Source organism: Suncus etruscus, chromosome 3 (genome assembly GCF_024139225.1).
Source record: "Suncus etruscus isolate mSunEtr1 chromosome 3, mSunEtr1.pri.cur, whole genome shotgun sequence".
Lineage (NCBI taxonomy): Eukaryota > Metazoa > Chordata > Mammalia > Eulipotyphla > Soricidae > Suncus > Suncus etruscus.
The window spans coordinates 87,925,605-87,942,794 of record NC_064850.1 but is presented as its reverse complement, the minus strand read 5'-3'; the positions used below and the strand labels follow the sequence as shown (position 1 = coordinate 87,942,794).

The 17,190-nt window shown below is 39.6% G+C and overlaps 1 protein-coding gene across 3 annotated transcripts in view; it reads right to left on the bottom strand.

Moving 5' to 3' along the window:
- SRGAP2 (SLIT-ROBO Rho GTPase activating protein 2) overlaps positions 1-17,190 on the bottom strand; it is a 335,545-nt gene that overhangs the window by 80,179 nt on the left and 238,176 nt on the right. For all 3 annotated transcript variants that reach the window (XM_049770931.1, XM_049770932.1, XM_049770933.1), the window contains exon 4: positions 6,161-6,223. In XM_049770931.1, coding sequence (XP_049626888.1) covers positions 6,161-6,223 — 63 coding nt within the window. The remainder of the gene's footprint in view (positions 1-6,160; positions 6,224-17,190) is intronic.

The window sequence follows — 17,190 nt, the reverse complement described above, 5'->3', positions numbered from 1 at the left end:
GAGCAACAATAATAGCCCCAGTCTCAGAACTTCTTTCTTAATTCTAAGATTTCTGTAAACTGTCATACACTATCAATGCGAATGGCTTCAGTGCCAACCCAGAGATTCTGTCCTTACCATTTCCTCGCCCCCCCCCCCCCAGCTATAGAATCTTGAATATAACTAAGGTGGAGAAGGCCAGAATTACTTGGAAGCAGTAAGCTGTGTCTTCAAAAGCATCAGTCAGAAAATTAAAAAAAAAACAAAAACAAAAACACTTACGTTGTGGCCTACAAACTAACTAGCCATTCTTGGTAGGGGATGGGGATGGTGGAGGGGGGGAAGACAGTGGGAAAGATACAAAACAGAATTTGCACTGGGATAGCTCTCTGAGTAGCTGTGTGAAGAGGTCCCAGGCTCAGACTGCCAAGTTAGTTAAATCAAAGGCCCTTCCTTCCTTTGGAGAAAGATCAAAGTGCGGGGGATAGTGGGTCACTTATACGGGAAATCTGAACTTCTTGCCAAAGGCATCTTTATTTGGGAACACCTGCATACCTAATTCTTTTTTTGGAACATGAAGATTCAAAAGTAAGGGGTCATGGATGTAGCTCAGCAGCATAGCCCTTGCTTTGCATAAGTGAGGACCTGGTTTTGATTCCCGACACCACAAACACAATAAAGACTTGAAAGCTAAATGACTGAACTTGGGGCATGTTTTTCAAACCTGTGATTAAGGTTCCCTTGAATATGTATCATTTGCCTTTTCATTAATAATTTTTTTTATTTATAGAACTGTAGTTTGCCATGTTATTAATATGTTAAATTTTAGGCATATATTATTTCGATACCAATCCCACCACCAGTGTCAACTCACATCAGCAGTGTTCCCATACTTTGTCATCCCCCAAATCCCTGCCTGCCACCTTGGAAGTACATTACAAAGATCAGTGGTTGCAGCTTAGATCTCATGTTTATTTGTTTCTGTTTCTTTGCTTTTTTCTACTTTGGAGAAGTCCATGTTCTCTTTTGCATGCATATTTCTTCTCTTTTACTCTCACCTTTCTAAGCAAGTTTTGTTCAATAAAAAAAACTATCTTGTTAGGCTGAAATGATAGTACAATGGGTGAGGGACTTGCTTTGCATAAAGCAGACCCAGATTCAATCCCAGACACCCCACATGGTTTCTGGTGCACTGCCAGGAATAATTCCTGAGTAAGCCCTGAACACCACCACCAGGTATGACCAAAAACCAAATAAACATACAAACAAGAAACACTATCTTGCTTCATTTAAAAAATTATTGAGCTTTTTATAATCAATATCTCCAAAATTCGAGGGGCTAGATCAGGAGTGGTGAACAAGTTCAACACAAAGAGCCAAAAATTTTAAACTGTGAGAGTCAGAGAGCCACACCACAGTGACCTGCCAAAACAGAAAAACACTCACACAAAAGCATATAATTTTAACAATAATCTATTAAACACATATTGCATTTTGCCATTTTGAGTGAGGATTAAAATCCTGCAGTGATGGTGAGGGTGTGCTGTGTCCTCCACACTCAGAACTAACAGCAAGATGTGACCCAGCCTGTGCCACACGGGTCCCCCACTCGCTGGCCCGTGCAGTTGTTTCAGAGGGATGGGAGACAGGATGCTGCTGCCTGGGGGTGGGACTATGCACTTGGAGATCTCTCCTCAGAGGTCCCTCCTCAGAAGCAGCATAAGAAAATCCAAACTTGCCAAAGAGCCACAGTAATGATAAACCACAATAATGATAAGAGGCAAAGAGCCGCATTCATTTTGGCCGGGAGTTGCATGCGGCTCTCGAGCCGCATGTTCGTCATCCCTGGGCTAGAGCAATAACACAAAGGTTAGGGTGTTGGTCTTGTACATGGCCAGCCTAGGTTGATCCTCAGCATTCCATATGGTCCCCCAGCCTACCTGGAGTAATTTCTGAGCACAGAGCCAGGAGTAACCCGAGTATCACGGGGTATGATCCCAGAACAAAACAAAAATTCTTTGGCATTAAGAACAGAAACAAGATAAAAAGCATTGGATATGGTAGGGATCAATTTCGTTGGTTTCCTTTATACTTTGACATACAGGGTCACCAAAACAATAGCATCCAATAACTCTAAAATTCTACTTAATGATACCATTACTATGTAAAGGGTTAACTTGATTTTCCTGGATTTAACATCTCCAGAAAACCATTCAGTCCCATGCAATCAGGTATATATATATAGTCACACTAATGACCAGTTCTGTGCTTACCTCACTCTCCAGAAGAAATAACTTATAATTCTGTCCTCTGAACTTTCAGTGGCCAAAAAAATGCAAATTCTAAATCAAAGTTTGATATTTCAAGACTCCCTCTAGGATATGGATACAATAGTACATGAAATATTTGGGGACCAGAGTATATAGATTGAAGGATGTATATAGATTGAAGGATTCCCATCATGATCAATAGTTAGTGTAGACAGAATAGAATATAAGGCACTAAATTCTGGTGACTCTATTCACTAGATGGGGTTTTCTGTTACTTCTGACATTTTGGAGCACATAATTCTTTGTTTGGGGGAGAAAATGTCATTTGCATCATTGAATTTTAGTTTCACCTTAGGCTCTGAAAACTCTAGCCTACTTGTGCAAATTAAAAATGTCTACAGGAAATGGAGCAATTGTACAGTATATAGGGTGATTGCCTTGCATGTTTGATCCCTGGCATCCCATAAGTCCCCTGAGGACTGACAGTCAGTAGTAAGCTCTATGCACTACCAGGGTATGGCCTCTAAACAAAACAAAACAAAACAAAACAAAAAAACAAAATAAAACTAAACAAAACATCCAAATCCAAAATAAAAATGCCCAAAGGGGCCAGAGCAATAACACAGCAGTAGGGCATTTGCCTTGCACACGGCTGACCCAAGATGGACCTGAGTTTGATCCCGGTGTCCCATATGGTCCCCCAATCCAGGAGTGATTTCTGAGTGCATAGCCAGGAGTAACCTCTGAGCATCACTAGGTGTGGCCCAAAAAAACAAAATAAAAATTAAAGGCCTACAGACATTGGGGCTGGAATGTGTACAGTGGGTAGAGAATATGCCTTGCATGCAGCAGGCAAGGTTGATCTAGGTTTAATCCTGGCATCCTGTGTCCTGAGCACTACCATGAGAGATTCCTGAGGGCCAAGTCAGGAGTAACTAATGAGCAAGGATAGCCCCACACAAAAACAAGAAAATAAGCAAACAAATGTCTACAGGCACTGTTGAATGTTTCCTGCTGAGACCACTACACCAGACTTCGCTCTGAAACTTTTTAGTGCCCTCTACACTTCTATTTTTTTTTTTTTTTTTTTTTTGGTTTTTGGGCCACACCCGGCAGTGCTCAGGGGTTACTCCTGGCTGTCTGCTCAGAAATAGCTCCTGGCAGGCACGGGGGACCATATGGGACACCGGGATTCGAACCAACCACCTTTGGTCCTGGATCGGCTGTCTGCCAGGCAAACGCCGCTGTGCTATCTCTCCGGGCCCTACACTTCTATTTTCTTTCTTCTTTTCTGTGTCCATTAGAGGACAAAATTCTTTTACTTTGGCCTCATACAAATTATTACAATGTGTACAAATTCACCTCATTGTAGGGTATATCATGTCCAGAATATTCCGAGTTTGTAAAACAGTGCACAGATTTCATGGTCTGTCATGAATGTACCCTCACTGTGATCAGAAAAGCACTAAACATGTTGGGATACCTGGAGAGGCCAGCCATCCTCAATGAGAACAGCAATTATAGGATTTTCTTCCCCACTCCAACACAAATTTTACTTTTTTGTTGTTGTTTAATCACAGAATATGAGAATCTTGACTAAATAAAGCTAACAGATTCCTAAAGGCTGCTCTTTCTCCGTAGTCTGTCTTCTTGCATTTGAAGTATGCTGATTTTTGGAGATTAAGGAGGTAATTCAATGGTCTGAGTGCAGACTTTGTACCGAGCAGTACATGGTTTCCCTGAATATCACCAGATGTGGCCCTAAAAAACCCCAAAAAAGTAGTATGTCAGATTGTACTTGGTTTGGTGTTTGCCTTTACCTAATCTTTTTCTCACCAGAAACAGCAAATAACAAAGACTCAAGATGCTTGTAGAAAAATAAAAGGATTAATATAAAAATCGATGTCATTTTATATCTTAGTGAATTATTTTTTAGAAGAAAAATGAATTATTTGTTAGCTCTTTTTGGTAAAAAGATGCTCTAAAGTTGGAGAAGTATGGAATGGATGATAGTATAGTGGTTAGGGTGCTTGCCTTGCATGTGACTTGACTAGGATTAGATCTCCACCATGATATGGTTCTCAAGCCACATGTAATTCCTCAGTGGAGGCCTGGGAGTAAACCTGAGCATCATTGGGTGTTGCCCCAAAAACCAAAACAAAACAAAAAAGATAAGGGGTTTAAGAAACTTATCCAGTCTCTAAAAAAAATCTCTTCATTTGAAAGAAATGAAAACTTAGGAGTTGTACACTTGGCTTCAGAGAAGAAGTTCTAAACAAATTAAGCATCACTGGAGACAAATCTGACCATTACTCTACCATATTTACTTGCTTAATACTTGTCATGACAAGACAGCCACATCTAGGTTTTTCGATCAAAAACCTGGAATTCTCTGAATCCCAAAGATCTGAAAGCATGTCAGCACTTCCTCTCTGCTTGTGAATTTTAAAAGAATGAAGAATGAAAATAATGAAAAATAATGAAAGAAGAAATGCAAATCAATCAATCAATCAGGAAATCAATTTCACCTCCAAATCAGGATGAGGCAACCCTAGAAAAATGACACAAAGGGTTAGCATGGCCCTAAAAAGGCATGTTAGAAAAGGCTCCTGAAAGACTTTAACAGCACAACTGAAATATTCCTTCTATGGCAGTAGGAATTTCCTTAATGTGCATATGCGACTGAATGATAATTAATAAAACATGGCCAGGGGAAAACAAGTACCGCCACCTTCCATGCATGAAGAAACATGCAGCAGTCATTGGCATCACGTGCCTGAGGTGCCAGTCTTCTCACCACAGATTGTGTTTTCTCTTGCAAGTCTGCCTCATCACTGAAGTTTGGTCTTTATAAAGCTCCAGAAGGTTTATGCAAAACTCTTTCTGCCCAAAGTAGTTCGTCACATCATGTATTTTTTAACTTTATTTATTTATTGGTTGGTTTTTGAGCTATACCCAGTGGTGCTCAGGGGTCACTCTTGTTTTCTGCATGCAGGCTGGGGGACCATCTGGGATGCCTGGAATCGAACTGGGTCCCTTCCAGGTCGGCTGCATGCAAGGCAAATGCCCTACTGCTGTGCTCTCTGGCCCCACATTGTGTATTTTGGACTCTACATCCATTTGTGGCAATGTTTTTCAAACACTGGCTCATGCATGAGATCAATAGAGGAATGCAGAAGTTAAAAACCACTGTTCTACTACTGTAGTGCTCATTAATGAGACTGGTGCTCAGACAGGTGCTGGGCCTAAGGTATAAAAGATTGAAACTACTGCTCTGGAGTACCTGCTAGTGTTTCAAATCAGTAAATGAATCCAAGAACTAATGCAAATGTTGAACCATAAATCTTTTCCAATAGGCCCCACATATCAATGGTGAAATGCTGGCTATGCTCCTGGCCAGTAGGTTATGGGGACTTGATTTGCTGCAAGTGGGTCAGAGCTAAGTCATACTCATCTCTAGGGTTTATAGCCCAAATAAAATCAGAGTAAACTTGGCAAAATTAAGGAAGGCTCTTACTGTGAAATTTTTCTTCAGTTCATTGAGGTTTGAAAATAGTAACTTGGAGGGGCTGGAAAGATAGCATGGAGGTAGGGCATTTGCCTTGCATGCAGAAGGACTGTGGTTTGAATCCCGGCACCCCATATGGTCCCCCGAGCCTGCCAGGAGCAATTTCTGAGTGCTGCCAGTGTGACCCAAAAACCATCACCACCACCAACAACAACAACAACAAAAAAAGAATGAAAATAATAACTTGGAAAAAAAGTTATGGGTGGAATCAACTCCAATGAGGACACCATGCACTGTCCTTAACATTGCTCAGTTCAGTTGCTGATGTGATCAACACTACAAGATGCCAAATGCTGGCTGTCCTGTTTGCTAAAGAGCGAGCCTGGCAATGCATCTGACTTACTGAGTAAAGCTCATTCAGGACCTTCATCAAATCATCTTGGAGCTGCTGGCCAACTTCTTTACTCTGCAAGAAAAAAGAAATAAAGGTTAACTGGGTAACCGAAGGAAGGAGGCGGAGGCAACAAAGCAAGAGTAGCCCTGGCTCTACAAATAACAGATTCAATTAAGGTCCATTACTTAACCCAGTAAATCAAATAACCACTCCTATCCAACCCAATTATGGTCAAATTACTCAAAGAGTTTAAATAAAACGAAACATTCCCAATCTATATTTTCTTAAAAGTCTTCCCCACGGAATTAGTTTTTGATTTTTCCATTGGTCCCAAAGAATAAGCCTGAAAGTCACTTGCTACCTTAATAATGCTGTTAGGTGGGGGCACAGTGGTAGGGCATTTGCCCTGCATGCAGATGGACCCAGGACCCCAGGATGGACGTGGTTTGAATCCTGACATCCCATATGGTCCCCCGAACCTGCCAGGAGTGATTTCTGAGCACAAAGCCAGGCGTAACCCCTGAGCGCCGCCAGATGTGGACTCCCCCCCCCCCCGCAAAAAGAATTAAAAAATGCTGTTAGGTGGAATAAATTCTATTGGATACTGTAACCAAACATTCTAGAAAACTGTGGAGAAATAAAGATATGAAGTATACTGAGCTAGGTAGAATAATATATAAGCATCCAAGGACTCCACAATTCTTAACTAAATAGGAAAGACAAAGCAGGAAGGACCTATCTATCTATACCTTCTGGACTTCTAGCTCTCACTCTTGGGGCAGTGGTACCTCTATAATGACTTGTTACAAAATTAGATTTCTATAATTCCATTTGGATACTGTTAAGAGTTCTCCAATTGGTCCAAAGTAGTGGCCACTTGCAGGTTCTTCAGTGCTGTCATCTGACCACTGTCATCTGACCACTAACTACAGAGAGAGAATAGTAAAAATAGAGAAGAATGAGGAAGCAGGAAATAAATAAGAAATGGACCTTCTTAATGAGTGCTTTATGCCAAGTCCAAGAGAACAGGGGACAAGACTGATTGGCATCACTGGGTCATTGAGTATGGAAGCCTTCCTTTTATCTTTTGCCAACTCTTCTAGTTCTTTCCTATTAAAAATCAGATACCAGTAATTCCCTTCTAAGAGAAGATGTTGACTCAGTTCCCAGGCAAAGAAGATGTATTGCATGTTAGAAATATAATCATTGATAATCTTGCTCTTTCAAGATCTATAACTTAAAAATATTGTTCTACTACAAAAGCATGTTTATAATTAGAAAACCTTAAAAAAGATAACTTATTTTTTACTGCCTTAATGGTGACGATAGACTTTGTTGCATATTTTCTAAACATTTAAGATCTTTATGAATTGAGATTGCATACTTCATTTAAGATTACATACTTCATTTAAGTTCATTTAAACATTATAAATATTTTTCTCACATATCATATTATTCTATAATAGTATAGTATATGGATATAGCTACTAATTTTGGACTTTCACTTTCTTATAAATTTTTGAAAAACTTGCTCTTTATTTCTACCTAATATATACATGTACTATTTATTACTTTCCCCTAAAAATAACATAGCTTAATTGAAGATTATTTACTTAAACCATTACATTGCCACTGAGAAAACTGTACTAGTTTAGAAATGTTATTTCACTTTTTGTCTTAACAAAGGATAGGGCTTCCTACTGCAATCTGTAGTCCTTTTATTCCACTGAGTCAGAACTTTAAAAAAAAAAACCAAACTACATGTTCATTAATCACTTTCTTGTAAGATTTCTTATTTGTTCATTAATGAATACATTATGGCCTATAATATATGTGTTACTTATGTAATGAGTAAACATAAAGTTTTACACATGGTAGTGGAGAAAAGAATCCTGAATTAATTAGCTATCAGAAGAATCTCTTTTTTTCTGCATTGCCACCGTAAGTTGGCAGCTTTGGACATATGGTTAGCGTCTCAGGTCCTGTGTTTTACTTTCCATAAAATACTAGATTTTGGCTGAAATATTCCTAAGATATTTTGCATCTCTTCTTTAGTCCATATTATATTAGTTGGGGGGACTGAGAGGGTTAAAAAAAAGAGGCTTCAGTGTTTTGTTGCCTCCTCTCTCCCTCCTTTCCTTCCTTCTTCCTCTCCCTCCACTCCAGTGGTGCTTAGGAGCCACACTACTGTCTGGAACTCAGGTTACTTCACATGAAATGCCTGGGATTGAATCTGTTGTCTAGCATGCAAATCATGATATTCAACACTTTGAACCATCTCTCCAGCCTATCAGTACTTTATGTCCTCATCCCTTTCCTCTCCCTTTCTTCCCTCTTTCTTTCTGAGGTTCTGATGATTAAATTTAGCACAAGGAGGACAAGTACTGTGCTGGTGAACCACATTCCTGGCCCTATCTCACCAATTTTAGATTTACCATTCTCAGGTATCTCATCAAATGTCTTCTATTACTGGAAAAGCTCAAGAAAAAAGAATTCTTTCATTTGGAATCTCATAAAACAGCCTTTTCTTTAAATGAGGAGAGAGAGCCGAGTTCCATCAAGGTAGCAGAGATTGGAGAAGACGCCAGGAGTCAAAGCCACTCACCAATCAGTCCAGAATTGTGGCAAGGCCAGGATGTGACACATCACTCCAAATGCCCTGTTTCCCCTGTTTCTCCTAGCCAGATCCTTCTGGCAGCCCTTTATTCTGCCTTACTATCTTCCTATGTGATATTTAAATAGCAGAGGATACAAGAAAGCACCCTACTACTCATAAATAAATACCTTAGTTCGATTCACCTTCTCCAAGAGGACAAACCCAACAAAACAGAAATTAAGCCTAGGCAGATGTTTTCTTTGGTATACCAGTTAGGTGAGAAAGGGCATACTCAATTATTATGCCTTCTTGCTTCAACAAACTGCAGAAGAAAGAATTCTGATTCCCTTAGGCTTAAGTTTTGGCTGAGGGAGTTCACAGCTAGCTCCACTAAGGGCAACATACCTCCAGCAACTCTGATCAATTAGGATATAGGAGTGAATGAAGCAAACAGTCAGTACCTCCCCCTTAGCAGGTAATAAAAAAAAAAAAAAAAAAAAAGAAAACCCTTCTATCCATAAGGAGAAAACCATTTCTCCATTTCAGAAACCTAGGTGCCTCTGGGGCAAGCACATCCCCACAGCTTCTCAGGAAGGCTTCTGCACAGGCCATTGCCTTTTTTTTTAGATTTGTCAGAGCTGAGGGCTGCAAGGAGACCCCACCCAAAGACAAGGAGGACATTTATTTTTAGGAACAACAAAAATTGATGAGGCCAAACACATGACAGTGAAGAATACAATGTCTTTCCATTCCCTATTTTTTAAAAAGCCAGGAGTTCCTATGCAAGAAGAAAAAGAATTTCTACAGAAATACATGTACAGCATACATTGTATGCTATCACAGAGCTTGCATCTCTTTTTTATAAAATTATTTGTAGGAGAATGAGTCATCTAAAAATAGCAGAAAACCAAATTGAAGTCCAGGGCAAAAATTACTTTTGGCAGAATTTTTCTTAAATATTCGCATAGTAAACTCTGGATTAAAAAAAAAAGCCTAAATTTAGAACTAGAGATGTGACATAATTAACAAAGCTGATTCTATGAGATAGGAAGTTCAATAAAGTGCTGAGGCTCGTATCCTTTATTGTGAAATTCACTACAACAATTTGACTAGGGTGGTCCCCACTCTGCCGGGGGCTCAGTGGGAAGGCAAGAACATTGCAACAGCTTTTGACATTTGTGTGCTTAAAAAAGGGAATCCACTTTTTTCCAGCTGGTAACAGCCCCAAACCAACAACAAAAAATGTAGCTGTTTAGGAAGTGGGGGTGATAGTTTAGTAGGCAGGATGATCACCTTGAATACGGCCAACCCAGGTTTCAACCCTAGCACTCTGTGATTTCTCAAGCTCTAACAGAAGTAATCTCTGAGCTCAGCACCAGGACTGTAAGCTGTGAGCATCACTGGGTGTAGCCTCCCCCAAAAAGTAATAACAACATACAAATAAATAAAAATAGACATCAGATAGAAAGGAAGGGAAGAAAAGGATATATATGGAGGAAAAATAAAGAGAAAAGAATTCATTTTGTAAAACAAATTAGTTTTGGGACTGGAGCAATAGCACAGTGGGTGGGTGTTTGCCTTGCACATGGCCAATCGGGGTTCAATCTCCGGCATCCCACATATGGTCTCCTGAGCCTTCCAGGAGCAATTTCTGAACGAAGAGCCAGGAGTAACCCCTGAGAGCACCCGAATGTAGCCCAAGATTTTTTTTTGCTCATACTTGGCAATGTTCAGGAGCTACACCCAGCAGCATTTAGGAAATATGGGTGCTGGGGATTAAATATGAACACCTCCTATAAAGTATGCACTCCACTCTTTGAGCTATTTCTTCAATACCAAGAATTACTTGGGGGGGGGGCAAGGATCAAACCAGGGGCCTCAGTTCTAGTTCAGTGAATTCCAGTACTCTAAGGTACTTGCTTCTGAAAGCAGTAATCCTGTCCCAAAAGTTCTGCCTTCCTTGGATGCCCCTCACTATGCTATGCTCTGTCAAACTGATCATAGTTTCTTGCCAGCAACCACATTATTGTAAAATAACTAATTCCCATTGGGCAGGGCAGTAGCAGGGTGGGGTGGTGCACAGTGGGGGTCAAGAAGATGATGAAAGCTTTTTGCTTTCTTAAAACTTCAGATTTGCTAACAATCTGAAGGGTCTTTTGTAGTGATAAACTGAAAGCAATATTGCTCAAAAGATAAAAAAAAAAAGTGAACAAGAGGCTTCATTACTTAAATCACTGCTGTGACCCTTTTCTTAGCAATTTTCATCTTGAATTCCCCACGGCAACTATTTCAGGGGAAGTGTAGTGTCTTTAGGTCCTGAGTTCTCATGCTAAAGCTATTCTTGAGGTCATATATAGGGATAGGTCTCAGATCTAAGTGGCTATGGCAACCTTGGGTGGACTGAAACACAGGAGCCAAAAGACACAAAGCAAAAAACAACATACGACATAAATCTCTCAGCAGCTGTAGAATGTACTCTGAAGAAAGAATAATCAACAACTTGGAACTAGGCAGGAAGGGATCTTCTTTAGGACCAGACAGATAAGGGAAGCATATGCCCTCCTACATTAAGGAATCTAAGGGTTGGAGAAATGGGAAGAAAGCCCATGTGGCTTCCAGATGGCTGTGTTGGAAGGAGGCTGAAAGAATGGGAGTTTATAGAGCTGAAAGTTGGCAGTGTTAACCTGAGAGTCAGAGCCTGAGTGCAGCCTGTAGGTAGGAAGTGAAACAGTCAGCAGCACCCCTACAGGAAATTCCTGGGGCACTGGGAAACTGGCTGATTAAATGCTTTAAGAAGAGGAACCCAACAGCAGTCTTTTCATCCAGAGGTCTGTTTAGATTGGTATTCTGGGAGTTGCTGGAGAATCTATTCAGTAGAGGAAAAGAGGTTCCAGTGCATTCAGGCATCGATAACACATTTTCCTTTACACTCCAAATGCCAGAACTGTACTTTAGAGGAACATAATGGTAAGACCAGAAGGTGGCATTCTTTTGGGGGTTGGGTGGGGAGGATAAACATCTGAGTCCCCAGGTGTAGTTCTGAGGTAGTTTTGGTCCACATGCACAACCTCTTTGGAGTGCAAAGGAAAATGATTTATCAATGCCTGAACCCACTGGAATCTCTTTTCCTCTTCTGACATGCAAAGAAGTACTCTACTACTGAGCCATATACATATCTGATGCATTTAGGCTTAATTCATTGCTGCCAATATTCTATTTATTTTACTTCTCTCTAGTCTATTTTCTCATCATTTTAAACCATTTTTATTCTTCCATTAAAATATTTCAATAAATTCATTTTGAGGAGGCAGCATATTCTACACTTTGGCAAGCAGTGAGACCATAATTAAGTCAGAGAAAACAGAGTGTCGTCATTTTAGTAAGACAGAGCGCACTCCTCTACCAAAAAACTCATGCTGTCTCTAACCACTACCCTGGAAAGTCTTACCAGAATCATTCTTACATTTGTTATTTATTTTTTTTTTATCATTCTGATTCTCCCTCTTAGAACAGAAGACTTAAATTATAACATATATTATTAACTTGTTATGCATATACTATAAATGAATATTTATACTACTTAAAATACTTTTCTTTTTTGGTTGTTTGTCTTTGGGATACACCAATGGTGTTCAGGGGTTACTCCTGGCTCTATATTCAAAGACCATTCGTAGCGATGCTTGGGGAACCATATTTGATATCAAACCTTGGTCTGCCATTTGGAAAACAAGTCCCTGGCCACTATATTATTTCACTGACACCATGAGACAATGCTTTTAAATCTATTTCCTCACCTTCCCCACATAGATTCTATTCTTCCCATTTATATTTAAATTTTTGGTTTTGAGGTTACATTCAACAGTGCTCAGGGGTTTCTCATTGCTCTGCACTAAAGAATCAACCCTGGTGGGCTTTGGGGATATTACTGGATACTGCCACATGCATGGCAAGTGCTTCCCCTGCTGTATTATTTCCCCCACCACCAGTTGACATATTTATTTTGCATGTGTTTAAGTCATGCAAAAAAACTTTTCTGAAAGTAATTCTCAACCTTGATGATGTTTTAAGAGTACAAATATCTCCATATCCAGTCAGTCATCAGTGGTAAACTATGGTACAAAGATATTATGTAATAATAAAAGAAAAGTAAACTATGGTCCAAGATATAAGAAAAAAGAAGAGCCATTTTTCACATGAAGTCAATGTGCCCTGAAGGAAAGAAAAGCATCAGAACAAGGGGAGGGATCTTCCAGCTACCTTAGCTGGACTGTGCCCAGACACACAGCCCCAAGAAACTGTATATAAACAGAGGCATGCAGTAAAGTGCTCTCTTTGACTCAGAAGAGGTACTTTCATCCCAGGTCAGTGCACCCTGAGGAAAGAGAAACACCAGGACAAGGGGAGGGGCTTTTCAGCAAAACCAGTTGGGTGGTCAAAAGAATGGGGCCACTCTTACTTCACTCTGCAATTGCACAAATCTTCTAGCCAGTGAGCCCCATCAAAACACATAAAAACACCACCACATGACAAAGGTTACAATGTGAAAGTAAACAGAACCCCACCATGATTAGCTCATGAAGATGCTAGATCTGAAAACTCAACATATTGGCCATGTATGCCACCACTCTGATAAGGATTTTAAAGAGAAAATGTAGAGGATGCTCAAGGTATGCAAAGAAACCATGACCAGATGGCTAATAAGACTCAAGAAGATATGAGGAGAAATGAGAACATTTCAAACAGAAACAACAGAACTGAAAAACTTGGTAGGCAAAATGTAAAAACTACTGGAAGGCCTCACCAGCAGAGCAACAGCTGCTGAGGATAGAATCAGTGAACTTGAAGATGAGTGCAAAACACCTCCAGATACCAGCAGAAGATAGAAAAGAGTCTTCAAATAAACAAACTTGTGATGAAAAAATAATCCTTAAAATAAATAGAAACAACATAAGAATCACTGGGATTCAAGAGATCCAGGAAGAAAACTCTTATGAAAAAGTAACAAAGACGCCACTACTGATAAGTTCCCAGAACTGAAGAATGCATGCACCCATATTCTGGACACCAGAAGAGTATCAATTAAACAAGATGCACATAAAAGCACCTCAAAAAATACTAGACACAATGATGAAAACAATAGAGACAGAAAGCAGCAAGATCCAAAAACTAAAATATATACAAAGGAGCAGCCTTATGATTTACAACAGATTTTCACAAGCAACTCGTCAGGCCCAAAGGCAATGGTGAGATAGTGAAAAAACTCAATGAAATGAACACCTCACCAATAATGCTTTACCCAGCTAGACTCCCATTCAAGTTTGAAGGGAGGATGCACAACTTCATAGATAAACAACAGCTCAGAAACTTTAAAGATTCAAAACCAAATTTAAAAAAGAAATGAGGGTAATTTAAGGCTAGATTAGCCCTAAACACATATCAAACATTTACGAAAAGATTGGCACAAAAGTCCTATGCTTGGGGCCGGCGAGATAGCATGGAGGTAAGGCATTTGCCTTTCATGCAGAAGACGGTGGTTCAAACCCCGGCATCCCATATGGTCCCCCGTGCCTGCCAGGGGAGATTTCTGAGCGTAGAGCCAGGAGTAACCCCTGAGCGCTGTCAGGTGTGACCCCAAAAAACCCAAAAAATCCTATGCTAATCATCTCTCTCAATAGCAATTAGTCTAATATACCAATTAAGAGACACAGAGTGGCAAAATTCATCAGGAAATTGAGTACAACATTTTGCTGCCTGCAGTAGTCAGAGCAAATACAGAATCAAAGTAAAAGGTTGGAGGACAATTATTCAAGGAATACCTTAAACTGGCTGGTCGTCATACTAACATCAGACAACATAGACTTCAGACTTAAAAAGTTTATAAGAGACAGATAGTATCATTCATTATTAATCAAGAGATACATACATCAGGAATAAATGAAACTCCTAAATGACACTCCAAACAAGGGGGACAGCAACATACTTAAAAACAGCTGCTAAAAGATGATGAAAGATCTACAGCAACACAACAGTAATTGGACACTTTAATATAATTTTGTTACCTCTGGATACATAAACCAGGCTAGAACTCAACAAGGATATAATGGATTTGAAAGAAGAAATGCAAGAGAGGAGCTGAGTAAATACGGGGTTTTTAATCCCTGTTTATCAAAGCCGAATACATATTCTTCTCCAATGCATATTGGACATTCTCCAAGATAAACCACAGTGTGGGTCATTAAACATACCTTTAAAAAAAATCAAGAGAATATTAATTGTACTATCTTCTTAGAACATGATGCACTAAAAACAGAAATGAATTACAAATAGAAATGGAAAAATAACTTTAATGCCTAGTAATTAAACAGTTCACTATTGAACAACCAGTGGGCCAGAGACAAAAATCAAAGAGGAAATGAAAGATTCCTGGAAACAAACGAGAATGAAGACAAGATTTATCAGAATTTGGGGGGGGGGGGGACAGCAAAAGTGGTATTAAGAGGAAATTTTATAGTTTTGCAAACATTCTTTGGTAAGGAAGAAAAGTCCTACATAAATAACTTAATGATACAGCTTAAGAAATGGAAAATGACCAACAAGGTGAGTTGAAAGCAGGTAGATGTAAAAAATAACAAAAATTAAAGCAAAAATTAGTGAAGATCCAAAAAACAATCCAAAAGATCATTGAAATAAGAGTTGGTTCCTTGAAAAAAAATAAGCAAGATTGATAGAGGCTCAAAAAAAAAAAAAAAAAGAGAGAGAGAGAGAGAAAGAGAACCCTAAGGAAAAAAAGAGAAAGAAGGGCCCGGAGAGATAGCACAGCGGCATTTGCCCTGCAAGCAGCCGATCCAGGACCAAAGGTGGTTGGTTCGAATCCTGGTGTCCCATATGGTCCAGGAGCTATTTCTGAGCAGACAGCCAGAAGTAACCCCTGAGCAACACTGGGTGTGGCCCAAACCCCCCCCCCAAAAAAAAGAAAGAGAAAGGAAAGTGTGGGATATCACAACAGATATACAGAAATTACTTTGAGAATCTTCATCCACAAAATAAGAGAACCTAAGAGAAATGGATAAATTATTAGACTCCAAGATTGAATAAAAAATTACCCTGATAATAAAAGCAGATACACACATGAGAGAGAGAGAAAAAAGGAGAAAGAGAAAGAGAATTATAGGCTGGCTGATATTCTTAATCAACGAAGATGCAAAGATCCTCAGCAAAATGTTAGGAAATGGAATCTAACAATTCATCAAAAAGGTCATACACCATGACCAAGCAGAATTCTACCCAGGGATACATGAATAGTTAAACATATGCAAATCAATCAATATAATATACCATATCAATAAAAAAATTGAAATCATATCATAGTAGTAGATGCAGAGAAAGCATCTGACAAGATCTAGCACCCATTCAAGGCCAAAACTCTCAATAAGACGAAAGTTGAAGGAACTTCACTCAATATAGTTAAAACCATTTTCCATAAGCCTGTGGCAAACATTAAATGTAGAAAAATAAAAGCCTTTGCTCCTAGATCTGGTATGTATATGTTTGCCTACTCTCCACTTCCATTTAATATTGTACTGGAAATACTTGCCTTAGCAATTAGGCAAGAAAAATATTTTAAGGGCATTCTCATAGAAAAAGAAGTCAAGCTCTCACTATTTGTGGATGACATGATACTATATTTAGAAAATCATAAAGACTAAAAAAAGCTTCTAGAAATAATAGATATGTATAGTAAATATATACACAAAATTAATACATAACCCTCCTGGCTTTTCTATATACAAATAATGAAAGTGAAGAGATATTTAAAAAATATCAATCATGGGGCCGGAGAGATAGCATGAAGGTAAGGTGTTTGCCTTTCATGCAGAAAGACAGTGGTTTGAATCCTGGCATCCCATATGGTCCCCTGTGCCTGCCAAGGGCGATTTCTGAGCATTGAGCCAGGAGTATGCCCTGAGAGCTGCCGGGTGTGAACCCCCCCCAAAAAAAATCAATCACAAATGTGCCTCAGAATACCGTACCGTGGAATCAACTAAAAAGGTGAAAGACAAAGAAAACTACAAAATACTTCTTCAAGAAATAAAGAGGGGTGGGAGTGGTAGCACAGCGGTAGGGTATTTGCCTTGCCCGAAGCTGACCCAGGACAGACCACGGGTTTGATCTCTGGCATTCTGCCAGGAGTGTTTTCTGAGTGCAGAGCCAGGAGTAAACCCTGAACACCACTGGGTGTGGCTCAAAAACAAAACAAAACAAACAAACAACCAAAAAAAAACCAACTGTGGTTCGACACCCCCCCTCCCCCCGCATCCCATATGGTCCCCAAGCCAGGAGCAATTTTTGAGCACATAGCCACGAGTAATCCCTGAGCGTCATTGGGTGTGGCCCAAAAAACAAAGGGAAAAAAAAAGAACACAAGGATAATGGAAACACCTTC